The sequence below is a fragment of the Melospiza melodia genome, chromosome 11, assembly GCF_035770615.1.
Source record: "Melospiza melodia melodia isolate bMelMel2 chromosome 11, bMelMel2.pri, whole genome shotgun sequence".
Lineage (NCBI taxonomy): Eukaryota > Metazoa > Chordata > Aves > Passeriformes > Passerellidae > Melospiza > Melospiza melodia.
The window spans coordinates 9484712-9512532 of NC_086204.1; the positions used below are offsets into that span (position 1 = coordinate 9484712).

Genomic DNA, 27821 nt, shown 5'->3' on the forward strand with positions numbered 1-27821 from the left:
TGCTGAAATCAGAGTATAAATGTTTTGCAAGGTCGGTCCATGGACCAGTTAAGTAAAAAAGCAGTGGAAATAGCACAAAGTAATGAATAAAAAAGTAGGCTGCAATACTGGATGTGTTTGCTGAGGGTTTGAATCTCTAGAATGTCGTTCCTGGGCTATGCAGCTCTGCTCGTGTGTTGGATGCATTGTGCTGCACAAAGAGGTAAGCTTCAACTGCTCTCTTAGAGTGTGTGTGAAGGTGGTTACTAAAGCAATATGCAAAGGCTTTGTAGGTTTTTCTCATGAACTTCTGACAATAATTGACATTTCTTCTGGCAGCTTTTAGTACGTTTAGTATTTAGTGTCCTGTTATAGGATTTTTTTCACTTATTTATTTTGCTGTTATTAATCTGTTGCGCAACTTTTCAAATGCTTTATGTCACTATAAACTGGAGCCAGACAACTGATTTTCTGTTAATTATGTTTGCTAATTATTCTAATATCTAAATCCAGGAAGCAACTGGTAGATTAAAGTAGAAATGCATATTTATAGAATATTATTTTCTGTCTGGAATAACCTGTAAGATGATCTGAGGAGGATGAATGATTACTACATTGACTGAAAAACTTCTAATATATCTATTGACCGACTGGTTTTAGTCTAGGAAAGGAGATAAATATATCCAGGTATGCTTTTTTCATGTTTGAAGAGGTAGCTAGTATTCTATGTATCTTTTCAGAAACATCTGGTCTTTTCTGTTTCTCTCTTCAGTGTATTTTTCTTTGTTTGTTTTTATATTTTTTATCCTTAGTTATTTAATTTGTTTGCTTTATATCTGAGTTTCTTGGCATAGAGTGTTGTGCAGAGAGTGCTGTGTGGTTTTGAGCTGCAATGTCTTTGCTCAGTTCAGGCTGGTTTTCATTTCAGTTGAAAGTTATGAAGACCTTATTAATCACAAAGATCCAATGGATTTCACTTTGAAAAACTGAAAAATCAGAAAATTAAAACAATGTCCTATCTTAATTAAATATAAATAAATATTGCCTCAAAGCAACTAATAGTCTCATTTTTTTGCAAAGAAGTGCAGAAAAGTCCTGGAATTTGAAACTAAAGTTTGCCTGAATTTGCACTTTGTTTTCACAATGCTTTATTTAGGTCAGGGAGATTGGAAAAAAATATGAATGCAGCAAAATTTGATTTACCCGGGACAGCTATTACCATGGGTCATGCAGGATTCTTGTTTAAGCTTCATGCTGAAAGTCTGTGAGAGTTGTGGAAAGTCTTCTGAGAGCTGGGTTTTGCACAAGGACTGGAAGCCATTTGCACCTGGATTTGTAATTGTGCTTGCACTTTGTAGAAGCTGCTACAGAATATTGTTGGCAAAAAAGCAGCTTGAGCTATTTCTAACTGAGGTCAAGTCACATGTAAATACTGAATGAGTAATTCCAGCTCTCCTGTCTGTCAGTAAGGAATTTGAAGGTATCCATTCTGTGCGTGCTTTTTAATATAGTATGGTATTTTTAATATTTAATCTGGTATTGGTGAGTGCATGGTGGAATTAATATAAGTTTGAAGTACAACCTGCCAGCAGATTTCTTCACCTCAAGCCACTAAGAAAGTGCACACACACACAGACACACAGACACACACACACACACATACATACATATGTATAGACTCACATACACATACTCTGACACTTGATGGTCACTCATAGTTTAACATCAGGGCAGGAGTGGGGAAGAGTTGAGATAAAACCCAGCGAGATCCAGCAAATCTTAGTAATGGTGAAGAGACTAAAGAGATTATCTTAAATTGGGGGCAGGGGGGTTTAATGTAAGCAAGGAAGAGTTAAGAGGCTGCATTCTGCACAGCAGGCAATAAATATATTATATAATTCAGAGGGAGGAATAGAGAAGCTCTCACTGTACTCAATAACCTGTTTTTAAATTATGGTTCAGTGTGCGCTCTCAGCTTGCAAACTGAAAGTGCTAATTCAAACAAGGAATAATTAGAAATATGTGGAGTTAGAAACATTCTTTTTCTTGCCATTGAAAAGAACTTTTTGGGTAAACTAACAATTTTTAACACATTTGAAAGAACCAGCTAGAGGATTCCTGTTCATTTTGCTTATTCCTACATTTTGCAAAAAATGTTAGAATTTGAGTCTGTCTTTTCTTGCTAAAAAAAGCCTCTCCTATGTTTTTTAGAGAAGCCTAGTACCCTCTAGTGCACAGAAACAATAATTTTTATTCAGATGTAATCATTCATAGGAGGGAGAATATTTATCAAAGTAATTGGAAAAAATGGGTGTGGGCACACTCTTCATTTAGCACATCAGCAGTATTGTCAAAGCTTGTCTAATTCTTCTGGCTCCTTAAAAGAGCCAAACTAAAGTTATTAAAGCTCAAAATTACCATTATTTCATTACAGTTTCAAATAATGTGGTTTTTTTCTTTGCAAAAATCTTTTTTTCCCCATTTTAAAAACCATTTTATAAAATTATGCCTCTAATTTGGTTGGTACTCCCCTGACTGAAATACAGCAAATGAGTTCTCAACAATGTGTCTGTAAACTCAAGTAAAGCTCACTTTCCAGACTTTGGGGTTTCTAACACAAAATGAGAAGATAAAATACACCTTCTTCCACATCAGCTGCTTAATGTGTGGTGCCATCTCTGCAGTGCAGTTCAGTGAGCTTTAACTCCACATCCCTCACAAAGGAAAGATCCCAAAGATTTTTTCCCCCAGTCCTATTTCCAGGCAGCACCTGGGAAACCCATAGGAAGGTTTCAGTGAGGATGCTGCTGCTTTCTGAAGCCCATGAACTTGCAGCTGAACTGGGGAGAGGACACCTGTGCCAGGTCTCTGCTGAGTAATGCATCTACTTACCAAAGGATTTCCTTCCCTGGTGGACATTTCTTCTCCTATTTACTTTCTATACAGAGATTTCATTCCTTTTCCAAGGCTTTATTCCTCGGGGCTTGTTTTATTTATTCCTGATGAATGCTCACCTTTCATGTTCAGATGGAAAACAAGAGTTCATTACATTTAATTAGCTAGGCTGTTCAGAGACCGTTACTCTGGGTGAAACTTCATCTTCCAAAATGTGTACATTTCAGTCACCCAAGCCCTGAAAATTAGTCACTGAAATTAGGGCAATTATTTCTTGACAAAATCATTTAATTTTTCGTTAACAGTTTGCCAACATTTGCTTCTTTCCTCTTTCGTCAGACTTTGCTCATTCTCAAGCTGTTGAGGAACTTCTTAATAAAATAAATTCAGGTTCCTTTGTTGTGGTTCATATGGGCATGGCTGTACATTTCATGTGCACTGAAGGAGGCCCAGAAAGGAGCTTTTGGGCAAGGACTGTATAATACTGAGCTAATAAGAAATACCAGACACCACCATCCACTCCCCAAACTATGCTTGGAAGCTGAAGGTCAGAGTGAACACCCAGAATTAATTATATTGTGTAACAAGGAACTTGTAAGTAAGGAACAAGAGGAAATAAGTTTTGGAATATCAGGTGATCTGAGCCTGGAGAGAAAGTTTAGGCAATGTAAAGGTGAGAGAAGGTTTGGCAGAACATAATCAAATGACGTGTGAAATAATGTCAGTAAAGGTGGTGGTGGGTGGAGAAGAAAATAGTTTGAAAGGAGACTGCAGAGTGCCCCGAGTTGTTCTCTGTGGCAGTGGAAGGACAGGCCTGGAGCAGCTGCTGCAGATGGAAGGGCAGGACGTGTCTGCAGTCAGAGCCAGGGCACTGATCTCCCTGCAGGCTGTGTAAGTAAAATCTGTTCCATGAGCCATCACTCTCTTGGATGGTTCCTTGGCACCTGGCTATTCCTGTGTCCTCCTAAATGTCTAGTCACATTCCTACAAAATGTAGATCCTTGTCACTTTCCTATTTTGTGCTGATTCAATAGCAAACACTCATCACAAATGGCCCCAGGATTTCTTGCTACATTTCCTATTGCAAGATTGTTTTGGTGTTTGTAGCACATACTTCAGTCACCAATGTTTTTATTTAAAATTTCTAGCTTGTGAAGGACCTCCTCCTAGGAGAGTAAAAGAAGTGCCTACTAAAACCTGGGACAAGCCTCCCTATCCCCATGGGACCCAAGCAATTTACAATTGTCGGCCTGGATATGTAAAAGTTGGGCGAGTTGGGTTTCGGTGCATTGATGGAGTGTGGAAGGAGCTGAGTCCAGGGACAGAATGCAGAAGTAAGTATTTGTGCAAAACATCTGCAGACATTTGATCTGGCAGACCATATGCCTTGCCAGTGATGTCTATGTGAAATTGTACCTTTACTCATAAATTACTTGTTTCTGCACTCTTTAAAATACCACCTTAAAAAGGATATGTGCATAAGGGAACTTCTTTTAAGTTCCTTTTCTTCCGATCAAAGGATTTTTTTTTTCTTTACAGAAGATCTTATTCTAGACCAGCCTTACTAACCCAATTTGCATTATTAAAATCAATTATTAAGTTCTTAGAAGCTTGCTTTCAAAAATTTTTAGTCTAAGCAGGATAAAGCACAAACTTGGCTTCTGAATGTGAGTCAAGAGACAGATTATTCAACTATTTCTATGAAAGATATAATTTCTTGCAAGTGGGAAATTATTTTCCCTGCCTTTTCTTTTAAGCTGTAATTCACAATTAGGATGAGAGCTGCTATTTATTATCTCTAGCGTACTGTGCTGAGAGTTTTCAAGTATCACACACTCTCATACAGAATTCATTATTGAAGAAATTGAAGTTTGTTATCATTAGTGAGTAGATACTTCTTTTCTGTAATAAATGAGCTTTGAACACAAAGGAATTTTAGAAACAAGGGGTTATGATAGTGTATCTAACATACAACATTTTTACTAGTACAATATGAATATTTGGTTTGAGAATATAAGTCCTGGGTGTTCAGAGAGAGATTAATACACACCATGAGTAAGAATTATTAAGTCACTAATAGCTTTTTTTACATTTTTGACCGAGTCTCTGTCTCAGTGTTCAGATTTCGTTGTGTCAGCGGTGAGTGAACAGAGCCCTTCCAGAATCTGGTTTGCAGGATGTTTTAGCAAATGCTGCCACCCAGTGAGCAGGGCTGCCACCGGCACGGAGCGCCTGGGGAGAGGAGGGGATGCTCTGCTCATCCTGGGGGTCCCTCGGCAGGACAGGGACACAAACACTGATCAGGAGCTGCCATTTCCTCTGAATCCCCCTGCAGCAGCTTTGGGGCCTGCTCAAACACATCTTCGTTGGTAAAAACGGAGGATGTTGGTAGGCCCCAAGAATTAAATTGCCTTGCTTGACAAGAATCAGGAAAGATTTCTGCTGAGGAGGGGTAATAGGTTTCAGCTATGCAGTTTATTTTGCAGTCCATGTCATGAGATCAGAAGAGGATGAGTGAGAGTGTCCATCTTTTCCACTCTTTTGGGAATCCAAAGCAAAAAGCTAGGGCCAGGCCATAAGGAAAGTCCTGTGGGGAGCTTTGAGCAGCAGGCACTAAGGACCAAAAATAACTCCTGTGCCTTTGGTCACCCTACTTCACTCAGCACAGTCCCCAACAGAATTCAGGAAATTTCATTTCTGATTTGGATTCTCTACTGGAGGCTTTGGTGTTACAAATAGTATCAAAATTGCCATAAAAATGAATATGAGTTCAGCCTTTTTAAAGGAATAAAACATCCTGATTTGTGGTTTGGGGTTTGTTGCAGGTAGGTTGGTTTTGTTTGTTTTTTTTTTTGAATAAGCATACTCTAGTATGTTATCATTGAAAAACTATGAAAATAGTGATAAAAAGGAGATGTTAATCAAACTTCTGCTGAACATTTCTGAATTTTTGAAACCCCTAAAGACCATACTCACTACTAATCACTGGAAAAATGCTGTCTTTCTCATTTTCACTTTTCTATGTAGGGTGTAAGTAAGGCTTTTTCCCTTTTTTATTTTTTTTTTTTTCAACCAGATAAGCCCTGTGGACATCCTGGAGACACTGACTTTGGTTTCTTTGAACTTACCAGTGGAACTGAATTTGTTTTTGGTGCCAGAGTTGAGTACAGATGTAATGATGGGTAATACTCATTTAATTCAATGTATGAGAATTAACATAAGGTGTTAATTATACTGTCAGTTATACATTTATTCTCTGTAATACAGTTTATTAATATTTAATGCTTACTTACATGTTGTAAAAATGTTTGAAGGAAGATATTTCTGGCAGACTCACGTGTCTTCACTAAATGCTTGAAAGAAATTCTCTATCTTCTCCACTGAAAACTGCAGCAAGTCAAATACATGGTATTATTGTGCTTGTGTCTGGGTATTTTCCTCCTGAAAAGCAAATCAGCTTTGGTACAGTGCTTTAGCCATGGTTTTGCAGTTGTTATGTTACTGGAATCTAGCCCGAGTTCCACAAGAGAGTTCCAAAAATCAATATTCTCCTTAATCCCTTCAGTTCCTCACTGTCTTTTCAGAGTAGCTGTCCTTCCTCTGAGTGCATTTGTTATGTAGCCAAAGCTTGCTATCTCTGTAATGAAGAAGCCTTCTTCCTTATTCCTTCCTACTCTCTGATTTGATTTTATATTTTTTCCATGTGCAAACAAAAGACAGCACATAGGAAAAATGCAGGTAAAAAGCTACTCAGTGCTGTCACATTTTGGTTATTCTGTGCTGGAACACCTGAAGCCATCTTCCTCTGCTTCAAAAACAGCAGCACTGTTGTTTCTGTCACATAATGAAAGTGTATTTTAGCATTTTTTTGCCTTTTATTTGGTAAGGTACCAGATGCTCAGCCAAAGGAATTACCGTGAGTGTCAGGCAGATGGATGGAGCAATGACATCCCTCACTGTGAAGGTAAATGGAGTTTGACATTAAATTCTGTGTTAAATTGTCTTTTTATCTGTCTGATGCTATCTAAAATAGTCTGTGATTGCTTTACTAGTATTAATTCACCTATGTTTAAAGTCAAGTTAGGCAGCAGAGAAGCTCTTACAGTGACTTCTCAGCTCTTTTAGTCTTTAGCTCTTTTTAGCTTTTGTCAAAAACCCTTCCCAAAGTGGAGTCCTGTCACTTCCAGACAGGCTTAAAGCTCTCCCCCAAAAGCCCTGACAGAGGAGCTGCCTACAAAACATGGTTGCCAATGGCATTTGGGATGATGAGTTTCAAGCCAGTGTGAAGGCTTGTGTGTTTTTTAGCTACTTTCCTCCTCCATCCTTGTGAACATCCTAAGCATTAAGATTTTGTTAAGGTCTCCCTATTAGCATACTAATGAGGAAGACATTCAGTAAGCCAGAGTGAGAGCAAGGGGGACACAGACATCAAGACTTAATAGGCTGGATGGCTCAGATTCTGGTTTTAGAAACCTTTTCACCGGTTTCAAGCCTGTATGATCATGAAAATAAGGTTCCTGCTCTTCACAAGGATAATTTTTAACTGCTTTATTTTAACATATGTGGGCAGCAGTGACATTTTTGTTTGGGTTAAGCATCTGATGTCAGGAAAGGGTCTCTAAGAGCAAATAAAAGTAGATATCTTGACAAGAGCTTGTCTGTGGTTTAATATTTCTGTGGATTTAGATACTTTGTGTTTAGTTTAGTGGATTTTGAGGGCACTCACACTTAGGTATTGAGGTCTGTCTGCACCATATGGAGCAAGGGTTTCCAACATTTTTGTCATGTCTCATCAAGATACTTCAGTTTCAAAGTCCTCCTAAGTTATTTCTGTCACGGTTGAGTTTTCACTGAATTAAAGAAAGAATGAATTTGTAGAGTGCCCTAAATGTGAAGAACCTATGAGACAGAATATGAGCTCATGGAAAAGGCAGATGACTTCTAAGATGGCAAATGTCAGAGAGAAGCAGCTTTGGTAAACAAAACAAAATCCACTTTTGTACCTGCTCAGTGGTATCCATATCCATCTAAGAATGAGCTTTGATAGTCATTTCCCCCCTTAATAGGACATATCTGATGAGATAAGTTAATTCTTTTTCTGCAGGTACATAATTGGGAGATACAAGAGCTGTAATTAATGTCTGCCAATGTGTTTGTTTACTTTAGTAACATAATTGCTCTGATATCCTTAATGAGAATTTTTAGTAATAACTGAACTGAATTAGAATTTTAGCTAATTACACACTGTTGTAGGCAGTGTGTAATTCAGCACTGTTCCAGATAGCAAACTGTCCATAGCAAACTCAGTTTGGCACAACTCTAAGCGAAGTCAACTGCTTTTGGCAAATTTTAATGGTGTCAGTCAAGGCTCAGCTAACCATAATTTAGGTTGGGTGAGATCATCTAATTCAGTGGATGCTCTGTCTTATCTTTTTTATATGTGTAAAGAAATTACAGTGATTTTTCTGTATTTTAACTTTTTTGTGTGACAGCTTATTTTACAGACCTCAAAATTACTTTTTTTCCTTTCCTTGTGGTTTTTTTTTTCCAGTGATAAAGTGTTTACCTGTACAAGAACCTGAAAATGGAAGGATAATTATGACTGGTGCATTTGAGCTAGGCCAAGAATATTCCTTTGGCCAGGTTGTAAATTTTGAATGCAATGCAAAATACAAGCTTGTTGGAGCTAAAGAAATTGTTTGCTCTGCTAATGGAGAATGGAGCAGCGATGTGCCTCAGTGCAAAGGTAAAAAGAACACTATTGACTATGTGTCATTAAGATGCTTTGTTCTCCCAGACTCCTAAATCATGGCCACTGTATGGGAAGCCACAAAGTTTTCACTTTCTCTCACAGCAACTAAGCTTTGTGTGTCTGTAAACAAGCTCCAGTGCATATATGAAAAAGTAGGATAAGAAAGAGAAATATAATAGTATTGGATACTAATATAAGGATAATAGAGCATCTGTTTGTTCCATATTTTTCCTACAAGCTGTATATTTTGCCAGGCTGCACACAAATTCTTTGATATGTCTGCATAAGAGTCAACCAGTTCAGTGTTGATTTAACTAAAGTAATCAGAAACAACTTTGAATCTGTGTAAACCAAGTTTAGTTAACAAGTAGGATTTTAATTCTTAGGGTACATAGAATAAAAAAAAAAGTTAGATTTTTCTTTCCTCACACTAATGTGTTTGGAAAAGTTGGAAGGTTTGTGTTTAGTTTTTACAGAACCCCAGAATCAGTGAGGTGGTGTGGGACTTCTGAAGGTCCCTCAAAGCAATTAGCTGGGGCAAGTTGCTCAAAAACATGTTCAGTCAGCTTTGGATATCTCCAAGGATGGAGATGCAGAGTTTCCCTGGGTAACCCACTGCAGTGGTTGAACTGTCTTTAGTGAAAACTTAGCAGTGGCATTTCCTGTGTTTCATTTGGTGCCCATTGCTTCTCGCTGTATGGCTGGTGGCCAGTGAGGAAGGTCCAGTTCCATCACCTTTGCTTCTGCCTGCCCCACTGAAGCCAGGAATTTACTCATGTAAAACAGATTGCCCTCCTCCCCCAAGCTTTCCTTACTCCAGATCTCTTCAACCTCTCTCTACCTGTCAGTTTTTCCAATTCCTTAATTATCCTCCTGTCCCTCACTGGATCTGCTCCACTATGTCCTGATCTTTCCTCTGCTGGGAGTTCTGCCCTGCAGAGATGGAGAGGGGCAGCATCCCCTCCTTTGGCCCGCTGGCAGCACTTTTCCCAGTGGAGCCAAGAGTGTTTTCTTTGCTGCAAGGGCCCATTGCTGGCCCCTGTCCAACCTGTCCATCAGGACCACCAGCTTTTTTTTTCTGCAAAACTGCTTTTCAGCCAGTCAATCCCACACTGCCCTGCCTGCAACTGGCACTGGTGGATGGGATTATTCCTCCCAGTTTCTGAAAAAAGAATGGATGGGATTGGATTGTCAGGGTATGAGAATGAGTCCCAGGAAGATTATGGCAACCAACACTTAAATATTCAGAACATCAAGTTTCTTAGATTATTTCTATGTTATTTGATCATGAAGTATGTGTTTAGAAGAGCAGAATACACATGTCAGGATGGCAAATATATTTATGGCTTGTTCACAATTCCAGTACTGCTTTTTGCTGCTTAGAAACCCCCATTTACTGTTTTTTGTACAGCCTGAAGTAGAATTAAAAATTATGCTTGTAACATTTCCAGAATATAGTGAATTTCATTAAACAACGACCATTCTCATGAGCAGTATTTCATTTTAAACACAAAGTAAATTTAGTAAAAGAATCCTAACTCTTTGGTGTCCTGTTCTGTGACCTCAGAAACAAAACATTGAATATCTTCTGGCTTTATGAATGCATTTTTAGGAAACTGCAAGATCATGGTGGTTTTATTTGGTTTGGCAAGGAACTGGGAACATTGATGTTTTCTTATAGATATCAAGAATTCTAGTGTCAATTTTCAGATACTTTAAATTCTTTTCTCCTTTTGATGTCTTGATTTAACTAATAGTCTACTGGCTCTGAGACCACAATAGGTTTGTTGGAAATTACAAAGAAATTATCTGAAAAATAGAAAATCCTAAATTTCAGCTAGCCTAATGTCTTATTTTGCAATGTCTTCTGCCTTATCTCTTGATTCTAAATCCATTAAAGTACAAATCAAAGCCCTGAAATCTGTCTCATGAACCAATTTGCAATTGAAGCTGTGCTACACCATATTTTCCACCTGGAACTCAGAATCAAATAAATGCTCAAATAAGTTCCAAACAGCTTCCAAATGCAAAAGTTTTTGTGAATTCAAATTAACCCCCTACACCCCCCCCAAAAAAAACCAAAAAAAAACCCAAACAAACCAAACAAAAAAAAAACCAACCTAAGTTTTATTTTAATAGAAATTTATCCTGAGCAACTAAAAATTAAAATATGTGTATTTTTGTCTGTTTCAATTTCAGAAATTAACTGTGATGTGCCAGAAATCCTTCATGGATATGTCCGTTCTCCAAGGAAGTCTTACAAGGAAAATGAGCTAATGCAGTTTTTCTGTAAAGAAGGATACAAATATGGGAACAAAGCAGATGCACTGTGCACTGCATCAGGATGGAATCCACCTCCCTATTGCACTGGTCAGTCTTCCCTAAAATAGTTTTGCTCTTTAGTTGGGTTTGGAATTAATTTTAGAGATTAAAAAGTTCATTCACGACAAAATAATCCATCCACATCCAATGTCCATGAAAACTGGAAGCATTAAGTGCTGAGGGGCCCAAAGAACTGAATAAGAGTTTTCCATGAGGAGCAGGAGCAAAACCAGAATCTTGTGAATCTCTACAAATTCATATATTTACAATGCTAAAGGTCTCTATTGTTTTTTAACTCTCAAATGCCTTCTGAGCAGTTCATGTGACAAATCCATAATTCCTGAGGCTAGTCCTGTTTGACAGCAGCCCTATGGGTCATGCATTTTGCTTCAATTACAGCACTTAAAGGCTGTATTTAAATCTCTGTATATGCATGTCATATCCCAACTGAAATAGTTTCATGAAATTTTGAAGAATTTATCAGTGCCTTGAATTTTCTTCAAGAAATTGCCAAAATCTTCAAACTGGGAAAAAAAATGTTCGCAACAGGGCAACATGATAGGATTTTATGCACCACCCACCTTCCTGGGACTTCTTCCAGAAAGACTCCTTTAGAAATAAAGACTTGTTGTCAGTCTTGGAACCCACTCAGTTTTTGACCTTTCTGATTCAAGATTAGTAATGTCATTAGTTAATATGCATTGCCAACAGTTTGACAACATACTGCTTTGAAGGAGTGCCAAACAAAAGGACACTCATATGCTGGGCTCTGTTACTTGAGGTGTACTCAGACAATGGTTCTGGATCCTACTGGGTTTATCTCTAGACCTAGAGGATTCAACAGGGCGTGCATGAAAACTGATTCACCCACCCCCACAGCACAGCAGCACCAACCTGTGGTTACCTTACAGTCATCCCCTCCCAGCCCTCGGGGTGCTGGTGATATTTTCTGAACTCGAAGAAGACACAAAACCCCAAAAGACAGGAGTTTATAAATCTGTTAGCCTGACTTCTTTGAGCATGAAGGTGTCTTGAGTTTTTAGAATAATATTCTTGACCTTTTCCAGTTGTTGAAGTACTTCCAGTGTCACTGAAGGACACTAATCTTAATCACACAACCTTTGAATGATCAGTTCCTAGTCAAGTATAATTATTTCTGCATTTAGGACTTACCAGTGAAATTGTCCTCCTTTGGGACAGTGTCCATAAACAAGCCCAGCAAAACCCAGCTGCAGATCTAAAGGAAAAAATTAGGTTTGGTTTGATGGCTTCCAGTTCTTTCTCTAACCATTCTGTTTGCAATTAAGTTTTAATCTTCTAATTAACATGACATCAGTAACAGCTATCACTCTTCTCTTACAGAACCACACGCTTCTAAGAAACACCTTTTTTAACAATTTTATACAGTTATGGCCAATATAGTATGGAAACAAGAACTTATGCAATACATTTAAACATATTCTTATTTTTTTCCTGTTTTTATTTAGAAATTGTATGCTCTCCTCCAGTAATTTCCTCTGGGAACTTTATACCTCAAAAAGACAAGTACACAGTGGGTAATACAATCACAATAGAGTGTGATGATGGGTTTCATTTTAAAGCAATAACTGGCAGAAGCACAGCTGAATGCACCAAGAATGGCTGGGTGCCTGAACCAGCTTGTGTCCGTAAGTAGCTCTCATCAGTAAAGTTACAATGTGGAATTGTTGGAAGTATCTCAGAGAAAATAAGTTAAGAGCAAAATTTGAGGAGCATTAAATATGATAGTTGCTTATTTTTTTCTTTGTACTGTAAAGCTTAATTTGATGGTTTAGAAAAATCACCTGTAAAAACAATGGTGTAATCCAGATTTACATTGTGTTTATTAACACACATATTACCTCTTACTGTATTTGCAAATCTGTTAAAATGGGCTACAGTCAGGTCACTGTCAGGAAGGTTTGTGCTCCACCTGAGGAATAGCATCCCAGTCAGGGTTAGAGGACATGGGGAGTTTAAAGTAGCCAAACTACAGGTAATGATTGGAAAATACCTTTCCTTCTAGTATCATAGCTCTAGATTTTTACTTGTAATTTGATGTTATGGACAGTCACAGGATTTTATCTATTTTATAGCCTGTCAGATAATGAAGCAAGGGATTCTTGATGGTTGATGAGTTATTTCTTGGGTTAAACTTCCCATAACTGCAATGACAGTTTTGCCCAGTAGGCAGAGTATAAAAAAACCAAATATATAAATTATCGGGTAGTTTCAAAATTTAACACTCTTTCATCTTTGGTCACTGAAAATAAAACTTCAAATGTGAGAGAAGCCCTGATGAAATCAGTCTTGTAAAGGAACCTTTGGATAAGATGATTAGAGCTATTTCTGAAACATGTTCTTTTAGTATCTGAGTTTTCTCTTATCAGTCGGGTTCTAAAATTCAGGTGTCATTCTGACCCCACTTCACTAACAACTGAATGGTCTGCTCTGCCCTGGCATGTAGACTCTGGTTCAGAACATTTGGGAGGAGCCTGGCTAAACTTGAATGGAAGTTTCTGAGACTCTCCTCCTTCTATCCTGGACTTTTCCCTGGAAAGGATCAGTTATTTTGTGGAACCAAGAGAAGAAAATTAAAATGCTGCAGCTTTAAAATAAAAATGAAAAGAGTCAGGAAGAGCCTTAGGTGCAGGAGCCCAAAAGTTATAAATGGAGGTGGCAGGAGTCATCTCAGTGTTAAGAGCTCACAGTTCAGTTTCTATATCTGAGCCAGATGACTGGGCTCCCTCTATGGTCAGAATAGTAAATTTAATCGAGACCCTCTCCAGTGCCATCTCACTGTACAATGAATACTAACCTTTGGTCTCACAAATCACCCTCAGGATTCTGCAGAGAGTGCTGACTGGATTTCTGCTGGTTGCAATGGAATGGAGGGAAGTAACACAGCTGTAGGCAAAGACCCCAGGAGCAGAGTGTGGTTGTTCCTGCACTCCTTACCATCTTCCAGGGTGTGCAGTCCTGGTTCTGTCCATTTCTGAAAATACTCAGATGATGAAGCTGAATCTGAGTTGTGTCCTGAGCTTTTTATTGTGCATGTGTTGATATTGTTGCTGTTCCATTCTGTTTCAAGGGAAGCCGTGTGACTACCCACCTATAGAAAATGGCCAATTAAGTTATTATGATGAGTACTATAGAAACAGATACTTTCCAAAAAGATTGGGACAGACTGTAGATTACCGCTGCCTCAATGGCTATTCAACCCCCACTGGACGTGACTGGGTTCGAATTACCTGTACTGAAAGGGGCTGGTTTCCAGAGCCAAAATGTCTGAGTAAGTACATTTCCACTATATACTCAATTCTGGGTTAATTATCAAAGATCTTTGCAGCAGAACTTGTTCTGATGGAACACAAGACAAAACCGTTGCTGAAAGTCAAACTGCTTTAGGGGACCCGTGGAACTGCACCCAGACTGTCTTCCTATCTGCAGAGCACAAAATGTCACCTGGGGACACTCAGATATCATGCTTTTGGATTTTGAAGATTGCTTACTCCTGAAAATATTCATAAGACTAAGAAATATATATAAACCTTCCTCTTCTCTGGCTTCTGGTAATATGAAAGTATATACTTTCATCTGCACCACTGCTGCACACACAAAGTTTCTACTCCACGTAAATATATTCTCCCTTCTGTGGCTTGGGCACTTTGGCACTTAGTCTTCATCTTCTCTAAAAAGCATTGCATGGTTCCTTTGGAAAACTGAATTTTAGAGCTGAAAAGGTGTCACACTTTTGCAATAAGCTGAAATGGATCATGGTAACAGCAAGAGAACCAGATACACTGACTCCGATTTAAAATTAATTGGACTTAAAATTAATCTAAAGCAGCGAGATGAGGCCTCCTCTCACACATCTTCAGTCACAGCAAAGTACCTACCTACTGGTAGGGCACAAAAGTGGACTACAAAAGGTTGCTCTTTCCTCATTGCCCTCAGTGGAGTGGTGCTCAGTGCAGGAGATGAGTGGAGCCCTGCCTGGAGGAAAGGAGCAGGCACTCAGATAACACAGTATAACATCTCTTCAGCCATCTGCCTTATGTCTGCGTTCTTGGGGACAGGAGGCCTTAGAGCCAGCGTGCTAAGCTGTTGCTAAAATCTCTAGAGCTGGTTTGAGAGGCTGCTACATTTCCACAGAATGATAAAATCTCCTGGAGGCAAATGCTGGAGTTCACTGTGGGCGTGCACCAACATTTTAGAGACGAACGAGAGCAAACCGATGTGAGAAGCACTGAAGTGAGCCAACCTTGCTTGTGAACGATGAATAAGAGATTTTTGGTTACTAGGCCACCTCTTGTTACTTTATGTAGTGACTTCCAGTTCTGATCTTGTGGTCCATTCACCACAAGGCACTGAAACAAAACACTGTTTCATTCAGATTTGCACACGAGTGTCTTTTTGTGACACAAGGCTACAGAAAAGTGCTTGAAGGCCTGTTTGTTAGTAATAGTTCTTAAGGATTCATTTCCCTCAGTTCTTGCTGTAGAAACTTCTGTGGTTAAATGTACTTTCCTTCCTCCTTTAGAACAATGTTTCCCCGGACAGCTGGCGGGCGGTTATTTCCTATATGGGAACAATTATTTCGTGGAAGGTGACAGAATCCGATACACCTGCCACCCCGACTTCCAGGCTCAGCACAACGAGGTCACATGCACCAGGAATGGCTGGGCACCTCCTCCCAGGTGTACCCGTAAAAGTGAGTGTGCTTACACTTTGGTGAGGTTTCTAGCTAAAACTATTTGCTGTAGCAGTAATTTCTGAAAATGAAGACTCTCCTTCACAAAATGATTTAACATACTACAGAAGTTTTCTCTCAGAATATAGGTCTGAAACATCCAACCAAGACTTCCATTAATTTAAATAACATATTAAGCATTATGTATTAACAATGTATGGAATTAAAAATGTATTCAGTTGACCATGTATTAAACAATTTTCTCAATCCTACTGCTGCTTCTCCTGTCATCCTTCTGCTCTGATTTTTATGCATGTAGCTTGGCAGTGCTTTACTTGGAAGAAATCTTGTCTCTTTCTTTCAGAAAAGTGCCAGGAGATCATTGTTGAGAATGGCTATTTGAACTCGGATAAGAGAACATTCAATTTAAAGGAGAAGATCCTGTATGCATGTCACGCTGGGTTTGTGACTCCAGAAGGACAAGAATTAGGACACACACAGTGCAAAGAGGGTGGCTGGACTCCACCTCCAAAGTGCATCAGTGAGTAGCTAAAGGTTTCAGGGCTCCCTGTCATTGTCACCAGTGTGTCCTGTGGGCATGATATTCTGTGATGTTCTCTGGCCTCACAGATTTGTCACTTTGACTTGTAGAGGTTTCTTAATGGGCAGAGGGACACTCAGATAGAGGGCTGATTCTCCAGAGATTAACCTCTCTCAGACTCCAAGAAATAGAAAATGTAAAGGGCCTTCTGGATCTTCTTGGATTTCTTTAGCACTGAGTTAATGGTAATCACTGACCTCTTCAGTGGTTCTTCCCTGATACAAGGTACATTTGCCCAAATTTACTCCCAGTTTATGAAGCAACATCTGTGAACCAAGGCATTCCACCAAGAACTTTATTTAAATGTGACAAAACTAGAGACTAAGAGAATTAATAATTTCAAAGTTCCTTCCTCTCCTGAACACAGCTGTCGTACAGTTGGAGACTTAATCTTGTATTGTTATATGTTGGTCATAATATTGACCAACTTTAGCTACTGTTTTATCTTGTCCTTTTATTTCAGACTGCCTTTACCTAGGATTTTGTGGCGTTTTTCTGACTCACAACTGACTATGGGAACAGCAGGACAAACCATTTGCTATGACACCTAAACTTATATTAATGACAATACTGATAATGATAATAATATGTGGCTAAAGGAAATAATTGAATCTAAGGATGAAATATTTACCCTAAAAATTACTTCTAGACAAATTCTGGAAGATTAATACAATAGATAATATGTGAATATGCTGCATATTCTACAATAATATTCAGACAATGTAGAATTACTGATGTTTCAAATATACCTACAGGGATGATACTTCCAAAGGGCAGTGTTTCTGGATAACTAAATTCACTAACTTTGTTTTATTCTACAGAATCATGTAAAGCACCAGAGAACATTTTGATTCACCACACAAACAAAACTGTGTTCCTGCCTGAAGATACAATTGAGTATTCATGTTTGGAGGGATACAGGACTACAAATAACATGCCAACTGATACCACAACATGTAGCAAAAATGGAGAATGGAGTCCAGAACCTGAGTGTCGTGGTGAATATTTTTGTGTTTGCTAATCACTGTCACTCACTGTATATACTCTGTGAACCTTTTTTTCTTTAAGGCTTTCTTTGGTTTTGTTGTAACCAGTAGCATTTCATGTACTTTCTGTAGGTTGTCCACTATATGTTAAAATATTTTTTCTCAACAGAAATCGAATGTATGCTGCTGCCATTGAGAGATGGGAATTTCTCTCCCAAAGAGGGTAAATACCACAGTGGAGCTGTTGTGACATTTACCTGTGCAAAAAACTTCATAAGGGTGGGACCTGCCTCTTCTCAGTGCTACCACTTTGGATGGTTTCCATCACCACCAGTGTGTCAAGGTAATTCTGCAATACTGAAACTGAGCTGGTAAATGGCTTGCACAAAATATTAATCAGGTTATTGACTTTAATGTTGAAAACTTGTTCACAACTTCATAAATAATGTGCAGTATAGGAATGATTAATTTGAGTAGTGTCCTCTCTTACTGTATTCCAAAGGTCCTGGTTTTGGCATTTTAATATTGATACTTATCAGATAATGCACCCTGTGCTCTTTTTTTTCTGATCATATAAAATTGAAGGAAAAAAATGGCTTTGGAGGTGACACAGAGCTGGACCCAAAAAAGAAACCTGGTGAAGGATTTTCCCATGGAATTCTTAGTTTCATATAGTAGGATGAGTACATTCATACAGCAGGAAAATATGTATCCCTTTACTTAGTGTTCTTAATTTAGTACACAACTTCCTGGCATCTGAGAAGAGCTTTTTGTGCTGGTGCTGAGCCCTTTCATGAGGTTCAACAGCTTTCACAAAGCTTAAAAGAAAAAAGGGACCTCCCACTCAATCACTTTTTTGGTGACTTTTACTCTGTCATCCTTTTTGCTCACACTCTTTTGCATTTAAAAGCAAGTCTGTTTCATATATTTGGCTCTTTAACTAGGAACATTTTAAGCTCCCTTAATAGGAGTTCCACTCACTGCATCAAAAGTGAATTCCTTTAATATACAGTGTGTATGGAGGGCTTTGTTTGGGTTTGTTTGTCTGTTTGTTTTGTTTTGTGTGTGTTTGTTGTTGTGGTGGTGGTGTTTGTTTCGGGTTTGTTTTTTGGGGGTTTTTTTCTGGGTGATTTTTAGGACATAGGTTATTCCTTGCAGAATTATCAATTTTCTTATTTTCTTTCAAGAATAATGAAGTTACCATTCTTGTTACACTTTTTTTACTTTTTCCCTTAAAACAGGGTTAGTTTTATCAAACATTTTTCTCAGAGCAGGCATTGACAGTGCATGGAAGTGAGAGACAAGAGTGAGCCTGGTCACATGTATCTGTTTGTGATCTCCAGCCCAGCACAAATCCAGACATTCAAAGGCATAAATCAATCACCTGTTTAACCTGTTTCTCTGATTTTCCTTCACTTTAATTGATACATTCAATATGGTTTATGTTGCACTTAACATATAATTGTGGTGAAAGTACTGAGTTCAGAGCATAGACTTGATCTCTTGATTTCAGAGAATGTCAAAGGCTGCGGAGCTCCCCCTGAAATTCCCAGTGGGACAATTGTTGGTGGCTCTGTGGAACATTACCAGCATGGGGCCACAAAGCAATATGAATGTAACAGCAAATTTAAGTTGGTTGGATCAAAGGAAATAGAATGTGTTGATGGACAGTGGTCATCTCCTCCCTCTTGCATTGGTAAGCTACACAGCTCTTACTTCTGACAAGTCTGTAATTCTCTGCAGTCTATTACCTCATAGATATTTTCACAATTAAAAATATGTATTAGCAGATGTAATGTTCTGTTCAAAGTAAGAAAATAATAAAATAAAATTGCATGACAAGCCATTACCTTGTGCTGTCACTACTGCTGTAGCAGAACTGCAGATCTCATGGAGAGGTGACAGCTCTGCAGTCCTGTAAGAGACCCTACAATGGTTTCAGTTCTTGTAATAATTCTGACTGAAACATTATGAATGTGCAGGTGTACGATCAATTATAATTTTGACTGATCACAGCCAGTGATTTAGGTGACTTGAATTAATTGAAGTTTTCCTTACTCTGTAGTGTGAACTGGAACTACCTGTGGATCATGCCAGTGTTGGAAAAAGAAGGGAAAAGGCAGGAAAGCAATTTAGCAAACTGGCTAAAAGATATACATACCCCAGCTGTGTTGAAATTTAGTTGCTACAATTAATGGGTGTAGGTTTGGTTCACCAAATGCAAATATAGTTATTTTAAGGGTTTTTTTCAGCTATTGATATGTGATTCCTGTATTATTATGGAATACTTTTTCTTTTTTCAACAGAAGACAAAATGCCCTGTGACTCACCTTCCTCTATCCCGAATGTTGTTCTGCATCAGGCAGACCAGGCCCAGTATTCACATGGGGATGAAGTAACTTGTACATGTAAACCAGGCTCTGACAATACTGAGCAAATGAAAATAAAATGTCTTAATGGAGAATGGAAGCCTTTACCTGTTTGTGCTGGTAATCTGTTTCCATAATATTTCCGATGTGAGTGTAATATAGTTGCATACAAAATTTGACTACAAAATGGACTTCAGCCATCAGTATGTAGCCAGACATGCTAGAGTTTAATGCATCAAAACTGAGTGGTTTTAATTTACTCCCTTTAAATGGAAGCAAGTCCTTCATCCTGGAAAGACTCTGCACCTACAGCTTTGTAAAGGGAAAGAAATAGACATTTGCCCAGTGGTAAAAGTCAATTATTAAAAGGAATTAAAAGTAATGTTAATAGCCACAACTTGTTAAGCTTTTATGTGGATTAGTCCTTCTCACAGAGTGACAGAATGAGTAAGGTTGGAAGGGCCCCAGTGGGTCAGCTGGTCCAACCTCCCTGCTCAAGCACCCACCCAGTAAAGTTCTTCCTCAAGTTCACATGGAACTTCTGTACAAATGATGACATCTTCATCATTATATATATTGTCGGATCTAAATCTATTTTTTAAGCTCTTTTTATTTTTTTTCAGATGCATTCCCTCAATGTGTAATTCCAGAGGATGTTTTGCTGGTGTACTCTGGCCACTATTCCATGTCAAGAAGGAAGACTGGGTTCCAAAAAGTTATACATTATAAATGTTCATTAAATGATAAAAATGTTAAACAGGCAACTTGTGTGTCTGGGAGATGGACACCAGAGATTGCATGTACAGGTGTGTTCTTACATTTGGACCATTTCTTTTGATGCGGGCATGATAAATGCTCATTATGAAGGATTCTTAGCACTGCTGTATCCTTAGGCTGAAATAGAAAGGTTTACTTGATTATATCAAGGGTAATTGTGGCCATCATTGGAGCAGGTAACTAGGTTTAGAGATGCACCACTTTAGTAAGGCAGACATAATGCTCTCTACTCTGACAATTGGAATGGTTGTTGCTGGCACTTCTGATGTGAGAAAAGATGCAATGATAAGTTTAAGCTTAATTCTTCAAAAGGCTTTACCCCGATGCAAAACAGAGAGCATGTAGCTCAAGCTCCAGTCAAAGTTCCTTTATTTCCTCTAAACCTTCAAAATTTTTCTTGTCTATTTTTTCCCTCCATTTTCCAACTCCCTCCTAGTGAAACTGTGAGAAAAAAGCTGAGTTGGCCAGTGAAAAAGCACAGACCCAGAGGAGGCTGCCCATATGTCACACACCAAAGGTCGATGTCTTCAGGGCTGCCTTTATGCATGGCAGAACAGGATATTGTCTGTAGAAAGTGTGATTGTAAAACAACCATTACCTCATTTCTCACTTTGATTATACCACATTTAAAGTGGGAAAAGTATGGCAATCACTGTCCCTTCCTCAGTTTTCTGGAACCACTAGAAGCAAGAAACCAAGCTCTGAAAGACTCCTCAGATCTCTGTCCTACATCTACCTCATTCTCTCCCTTTTTCTTTCCTTTGGCAGAAAGAGTCCTTCATTCTTGGAGTGGAAAAAATTTAGCCTATTTTTTTCTTTTCTTTTAGCTTTCTCATTTAGCTCTATCAGCTTAGTCTGAAGAAAAAACAAAACTCCAGACTTTGGTTCAATTTTCCTAAAGGAGTTCATTATAGAGAGAGGAACAGGAGAAGCACACAAGAGTGTGCAGCTGTGTGAGAAAGAAAGGAACGACTACAAGAAACTCCGTCTTAGCTTGGTGTAGACAACTGTGACTGTCTTTTCTATGACTCTGAAAGCATATGAGCAGCTGAAGGCAACTCTGCTGTTTCTGAAGCAGAGCCAAATGATTATAGTATTAATCAAAGCTTGAGATAGCTATTAGAGTTATCTAGCACCGGTGTTGGTTTAGTTGTTTGTGTTGTAATCTCTGCTGAACTGCTACACTTTTTGTTGTTCTATTGTAACATTAATATGTGTCCTCAGCTGAGAAGAATGCATGCCCACCTCCACCTCAGGTCCCTGGAACTCAGCAGACAACAGCAGGAAGAAACTTTAGGATTGGGAGTAAAGCATTTTTTTCATGTCCCGTCGGTTTCCAGCTTGTCGGTACAAAGGACATAACCTGTATAGACGGGAAATGGCAATCACCACCTCACTGTGAGGGTCAGTACTGGCACATTTCTTTTCCATCATTTGTTATGAATGTCTGTGTTACTCATCTGCAGTCATCATGAGCAAGAGAGGCTGCTGTAACTTACCTAAGATTTCCATGGACAGGGAACTGCAGGAAAGCAGTAGAACATAAGTTGCTAAAAAGGTGCAAACAACTGCAGTTTTTTCATTTACACAGACTTATCTGAGATGGCATATACAATTTTCAGGTAGTCCCTGAAGAGCTGTGTGCTTATTTTTTTGTTTAGTATATTGCCTAACAGAGTCTCAGTTTTGACTGGAGGCCTTAAATAATGTCCTCGATTCTGTAAATTATTTATTACTTAGTTACAGGTGCAATATTGATTTTCTTGCATTATTGTTTTTCTGTGTTGTCTGTGTTTTTTAGAAAAACCATGTTTGCCACCAGAATCTGTAGAATATGCTGATGCTCCCAGGCTTGAAAATCCAAACTTAAGAATTGAAAGAGAAGGGAAAACAATGTATCTGGCTGGTGCTAGACTTAAGTATGTTTGTCGTTCTGGATACATGTTAAATGGACCGACAGAGAGAAGTTGCTCTATGGGAAACTGGACTGCAGCTCCTTCATGTTTGGGTAATATCAAAAATTACTTTTTTTTGAAGTACATTTCGCAATTAACTGGAAAGAATTGCAAACTGGAGATTGATCATTAAAATGCCTTTTTCTACTTCATATTTTGCTGTGGAATCTTCCATCATGGATGTCTTCAGAAAAATCCTGATTGGATGCAAAACTGACATCCTTAATACAGCTTAGTTTTTAAGTATTCCTTCATATTCTTGTAGTCTTTGCTCAGTTCATATCTCTCCCAGATGAGCCCTAGGCATATCCTCCTGATCCAAAGATCTCTTTTCCAGAGTCCACTGGTGACTAAAAGTGGCTGTGGTGCCTCAGGGCTGGAAATCGCGTCAGGGTAGCAAGGGACAAAGGCCTCCGGTAAAACTTTCTGGCATGTTTAGAAACAGAATTGGAGTGTTTCAGCAGCTGAAGTCTGTATATTTGGGGGAATGATTTCTTTAATCTTCTGTATGCTACCTTTTATACATTTATTAACTAATTATAATTATATAATCCACTATTAGCAGATGACTGTGCTGATGTTAGAAATAGCTCTCTAAAGCACCTGTTCAATGCAGTAAGTACACTTCTTCAATGTGTATCACACACATCAGATTTCTGTTATCTTTTCAGAAATGCCGTGTGGAAGTGTTCCAAAAGTTGCCAATGCTCAGTTTGAAGGCAGAAAGAAAGAATCTTATGAGCCTGGTGAAACAGTTCGCTACCAGTGTGGTCCAGGGTTCCAGATTGTTGGTTCCCCTGAAATTTTCTGCAGGAAGGGAAATTGGACATCACCTTCCACTTCACCCTTCTGTAGAGGTATGGGTTCTACTTCTACGTAATCCATGATCCTTCTTAGCATTTCATGTTGTGAATTAAGATAATTTTTACTTGGGCATGCAGGTGAGTCAGGCCAATAGAGCCAACAGGTGACTTGCTTTGAATGGGCTGCTACCACACCTATTTTTCTGGCTTCTGGAAAACAACAAGCAGGGTAGATTAGCAAAGCAATCATCTCCCCATGGGCTGGAGCTGGTAGCTGAATCCTGGCTCTCTTGAAGTCAAGCAGGCAGACATTAGGGAGGAATCCAGCGTCCTGGCTGCAAAGGAGCAGATAGCTCTGGGGCAATGGATCTTATTTTCACATCACTAGCATGTCAGTTGCTGACAAGCACCTTCAAATAGTAAATAAATTGTGTCACTTTCCAAACTAGTGGCACACGATGCTGTGCAGCACAGCTGGCTGATCTCTGTGACCTCTCTTTTTAGTTTTTATAGGCAAACAATACTGGGTGCTGAAGCATTGCAGAATACACCATATAATGTATCAGAATAAACCTTTTTCTACCTTTAGAAAATGGTGTGCATTCCTCAGAGTGCTTTTTGCTCACCAGGAGCTCTGAAATGCAGTGCTGTGTGAGTTTTGTGTTGCCCACCAGGAGCTCTGAAATGCAGTGCTGTGTGAGTTTTGTGTTGCCCACCAGGAGCTCTGAAATGCAGTGCTGTGTGAGTTTTGTGTTGCCCACCAGGGGCTCTGGAATGCAGTGCTGTGTGAGTTTTGTGTTGCCCACCAGGAGCTCTGGAATGCCGTGCTGTGTGGCTTTTGTGTCTCTCACTGCAATTCCTCTCTCTGCAGATGTCACCTGTGGAGCTGCGCCGGAGATCCCCGACGCGCGCATGGCAGACGCTCCTCAGGAGAGGTACCTGCCCGGGGCCAGGGTGCACTATCAGTGTGAAAGGAACTTCCAGATGACGGGTGCAAATTACATCCTTTGCTCAAATGGTCAATGGTCAGAACCCCCAGTTTGCAGAGGTAGGAATCTGTGCTTTCACCTTGCCTGTTAGTGTAAAGGCAACCAGTTCTCTATTGAAATACTCTGAAGACTTTGCCTTTTTTACTTGTTTTCTTTGGCTGCCCCAGCTTTGAACTTGCTATTGCTTCCTTGCACAGAAATTTAATTAAATTTGATGCTTCTAGAGATACTGGATATTTTCAATAGCAAAAAATGTTCCTGAAGCAGCAGGGCCTAAGACGTGCTGCTCTGTCATTCTCCTGTATGCTGTTGGTATTTCCCCAGTGCCCACCACTTCAGTGGCTTTCAGTGGACACACACCTAAGGGCTTCTCTCTTGTGTTTGAAGCTGAATGGAAGCAGCAGTAGGACAGAGAAGCAGCTCTTCTTCTGCAGTGCTCCACTCTGGCCAATGCAGAGCCTAGCAGAGCCCCAGATCTAAACCATCTGCTAGGGCCATGGAAGTGAAAAGATTGTTCCTGTGACAAGGAACATTCAGGAATGCTCCAGAGTCCCCCATTCCAACCTGTGGCTGCAGGGTGAGCACAGCTCCGTGGAGCTGGCTGTGCTTACCCAGCCCTGAGCAGCACAGGCTGACAAGCTCCTGCAGCATGGCCAGCCCTCCACTGGAGAGCTCTGCACTCCAGCAGGGAATCTGTTTGGCTGCTACCCCTGTGGTTTCCAGGAAGGCCAGGGCTCCCCAGGGAAAGACAAGGCTGGTGTGGTTCTTGTATATAAGTACAGAAACACTGGCTTTCTCTAGAAACTCTCATTGACCCTGACATCTCCTGAGAGTCCCAAACAGTGTTCTGCTGCCACTGCCACACCTCATTGCTTTCCCCATGGTGAACTCCTCTGACCCACCTGAGGCAGAAAATCTGTACAGAAATTTTAACAAGGCTAATTCCTTTCACTTGTGGTTGTATAGATGAACATCTTAATAACTGGAAAGGTGACTCCAGCCATGGTTTTTTTCAGATGTGAGATGTGATCCTCCTCCACAAATTGCTGGTGGTAGCATTGAAGGTATTAGAAAGTCAAAGTATATGCCTGGAGAGAGTGCAAATTATCAGTGCTGGAAAAATTTTAAGATGACTGGGCCTTCTACTGTAGTGTGCAAAAATGGGTCCTGGACAGAGCTGCCAACATGCAAAGGTAACTTCTCTCTGTCTCTCTCTCTCCATTCAGCCTCCTGTCAGTGATAGCATCATGAAGCTACCTCGTTGTCATTTAGCATCACAGTGCCCTCACGGTGCACAGCTGCCATGGATCTGGCACACTCAGGACAAGGCAGGCCATTCCCCAGGTCTCTGTTCAGATGGGGTGAATTTACCAAGGTGAGGTACCCAGGTGGCTTCACTCAAGAGGGCCAAGTGCCACACCTTATGCAGGACAAGAAGAAACCCTGCGGACAGCTGCAAGCACTTAAACTGTGCTCAGAGGGGGTGAGCTGGCAGTTGTCAGCCTGAACTTTGGAGAAATGAGAAACTCTTGCTCCTGCCAGCTGTTTGGTTCTCTCTCTGTTTTACTCCGCTTCTCTAAGTAGTGCCAAGATAGTGTGGGTGGTATTTCTGACCAGACCTTCTCTGCAGCTGAACTTCCTCTCTGATTGGGAAATTTCTTTCAGGACAAGCTGGGAGATGTGGCACACCTCCAGTTATTCAAAGTGGAGATCTTCTTCACTTCCCCTTGCTAGAATATCAAGAAGGTGATACTGTGGAGTACAAATGCCCAGATTTCTATATCCTGGAAGGATCTCCGACAATCACCTGTCGCAATGGGCAGTGGACAGACCCCCCAGTTTGCCTGGGTAGGTTGAAGCATGTGCCGGGTGGCCAAAGGGTGTGTGACTGCTCCTCTTGTCTTCTTCTGAGACCCTGAGGGCAGCACTGGTGCTGGGACCGAAATGCTGGCAGAGCAAATTGGCAGCGTGTCCTCCTTTTGTCTCAAAGGAGTTTCTGCTAAAATTCGGCTTGTGGGCTGGGGTCACAGCTCCACCCAGCAGGCTGTGAGCCAGGAGGATGGGTCTGAATGAATGTCAGTGCTGGGGAAAGCCAGGAGTGCCTCTGTGATGAGAAAACAAATTTAGAAGTACAGAGCAGAAGGGAAGGAGGGAATCTCTCAAAAATATATATGGGGAAGTTCATTGGTGTTTGGTGTCTTCCCCACCTGTGCTTCATTCTTGCCCTGCGTGACTGACAGTGTGACAAGGCTTCTCCCAAGGCTTTTTTTTCCCCTTTAGCTTGGATGTGAATGTCTTTTCTGTTGCAAGTAACAGAGAGTCAGAGCACACTTAGAAGCGTCTTTGATGTGAAGGACTTCTATAGGCTCTAGGGGCAAAGCATGTGGTGTGTCTGTATGAAGTACTGACAACTCTTCTCTTGACTTTTTCAAGTGGCCTGTACAGCATCAAAGGAAGATATGGACAGAAACAATATTGAGCTGAAATGGCGTGGCCAAGCCAAACTGTACTCCACATCGGGTGACTTTATCGAGTTCCGCTGTAAACCGGGATATTTGGAACATCCAAGTAGTCCCAACTTCAGAGTCCAGTGTGTGGAGGGGACATTGAACTACCCATTGTGCACACTGGGAAGTAAGTAATCCCCTCTTTGCCTTTGCTGCTCTGTTGTTGCATTTTTAGTGCTGAAGGGAAGCAGAAAGCCCTTGGCTTTCCTGGCTGTGAGCCAGGGTGTGGGAGCTGCAGGAATAGAGGGGCAGTGTCCTCAGGAAGTCATTGCCCAGCACACCTGAGCTGGGGAAAGGGCACTTGGGGCACTCACAGGGGGTGCCAACAGAGCATCAGTTGTTCAGTGTGAGATCTACAGACAAATAACAGAATTATTTTTCTGCAGGCAACTGTATTCTGGATAGGAGCACTATGGAAGAGAACAACATCCAGTTGCAGTCAGCCAGGCAGTCAAGCCCTCAGTACGTCTCAGGGGACCCCGTTGTGTTTGAGTGCAAGCCCTACTTCCGGCCGGTTTCCCAGAGGGAGAGATTCAGCACCCAGTGCCTGGATGGAGTGATTACATATCCTCGCTGTCAGGGTAAGTGCTTGCTGCCAAAGACATGGGGCACAGGCTGTAGGAGGCAGTTCTGCTGAAATTTCCTGTTCACTGCTCTGAGGAGCCCCTGGAGTCTGTCAGGATTGGTACTGATGCCTTTTCCCCTTTTTTTTTCTTTACACAGAATTGTCGTTGTTTGGGTAAAAGGAAATGACGTGAGAGAACCCAGCTGCAGCAATGACAGAGCCCTCAACCAATCTCCTGACTTGAGCTCAATTTTTCCTGGTGTTTCCCATTTTGCTGTGCTTTGTTTCCAGCTTAACCAATGTTCTGTCTTGGAATTTGTTCTTGTTTTTATTACTGGATCGTTGTCTTTGCATATTATCCACATTAGATCTAGTTTTGTAAATGTATTTACATTTTATGCAGAAAAAGGTTGTGCTTACATTTTATCCATTCTATCCTGATCTCACTGTTATTTCATTAACAATTGTGGCCTGAAAACAGGCTGGCTTTGGTGGCATACTGAGGCAAGAATTAAAGATGACAGTTAAATTTGATTATCAGCACACAAAGCATATTTGGCCTTGTCTATTCCTACTTTCTTCTCTATGCACTTGCTTGGAAATGAGTCTG

At 40.2% G+C, this 27821-nt stretch overlaps 1 protein-coding gene across 1 annotated transcript; it reads left to right on the plus strand.

Moving 5' to 3' along the window:
* Positions 1–27760, plus strand: CFH (complement factor H). Its single transcript, XM_063165521.1, has 24 exons — positions 1–202; positions 4023–4208; positions 5951–6056; positions 6762–6838; positions 8426–8620; positions 10826–10996; positions 12436–12615; positions 14058–14258; positions 15510–15680; positions 16024–16200; positions 17082–17258; positions 17416–17589; positions 18760–18942; positions 19553–19735; positions 20239–20421; positions 21617–21796; positions 22194–22400; positions 23019–23204; positions 24022–24198; positions 25156–25332; positions 25805–25987; positions 26573–26773; positions 27033–27227; positions 27370–27760. Exons 1-24 carry the CDS (start codon positions 142–144, stop codon positions 27387–27389), a joined length of 3951 nt encoding a protein of 1316 aa, XP_063021591.1. The 5' UTR covers positions 1–141; the 3' UTR covers positions 27390–27760.
* The last annotated feature ends 61 nt before the right edge of the window (positions 27761–27821 follow it).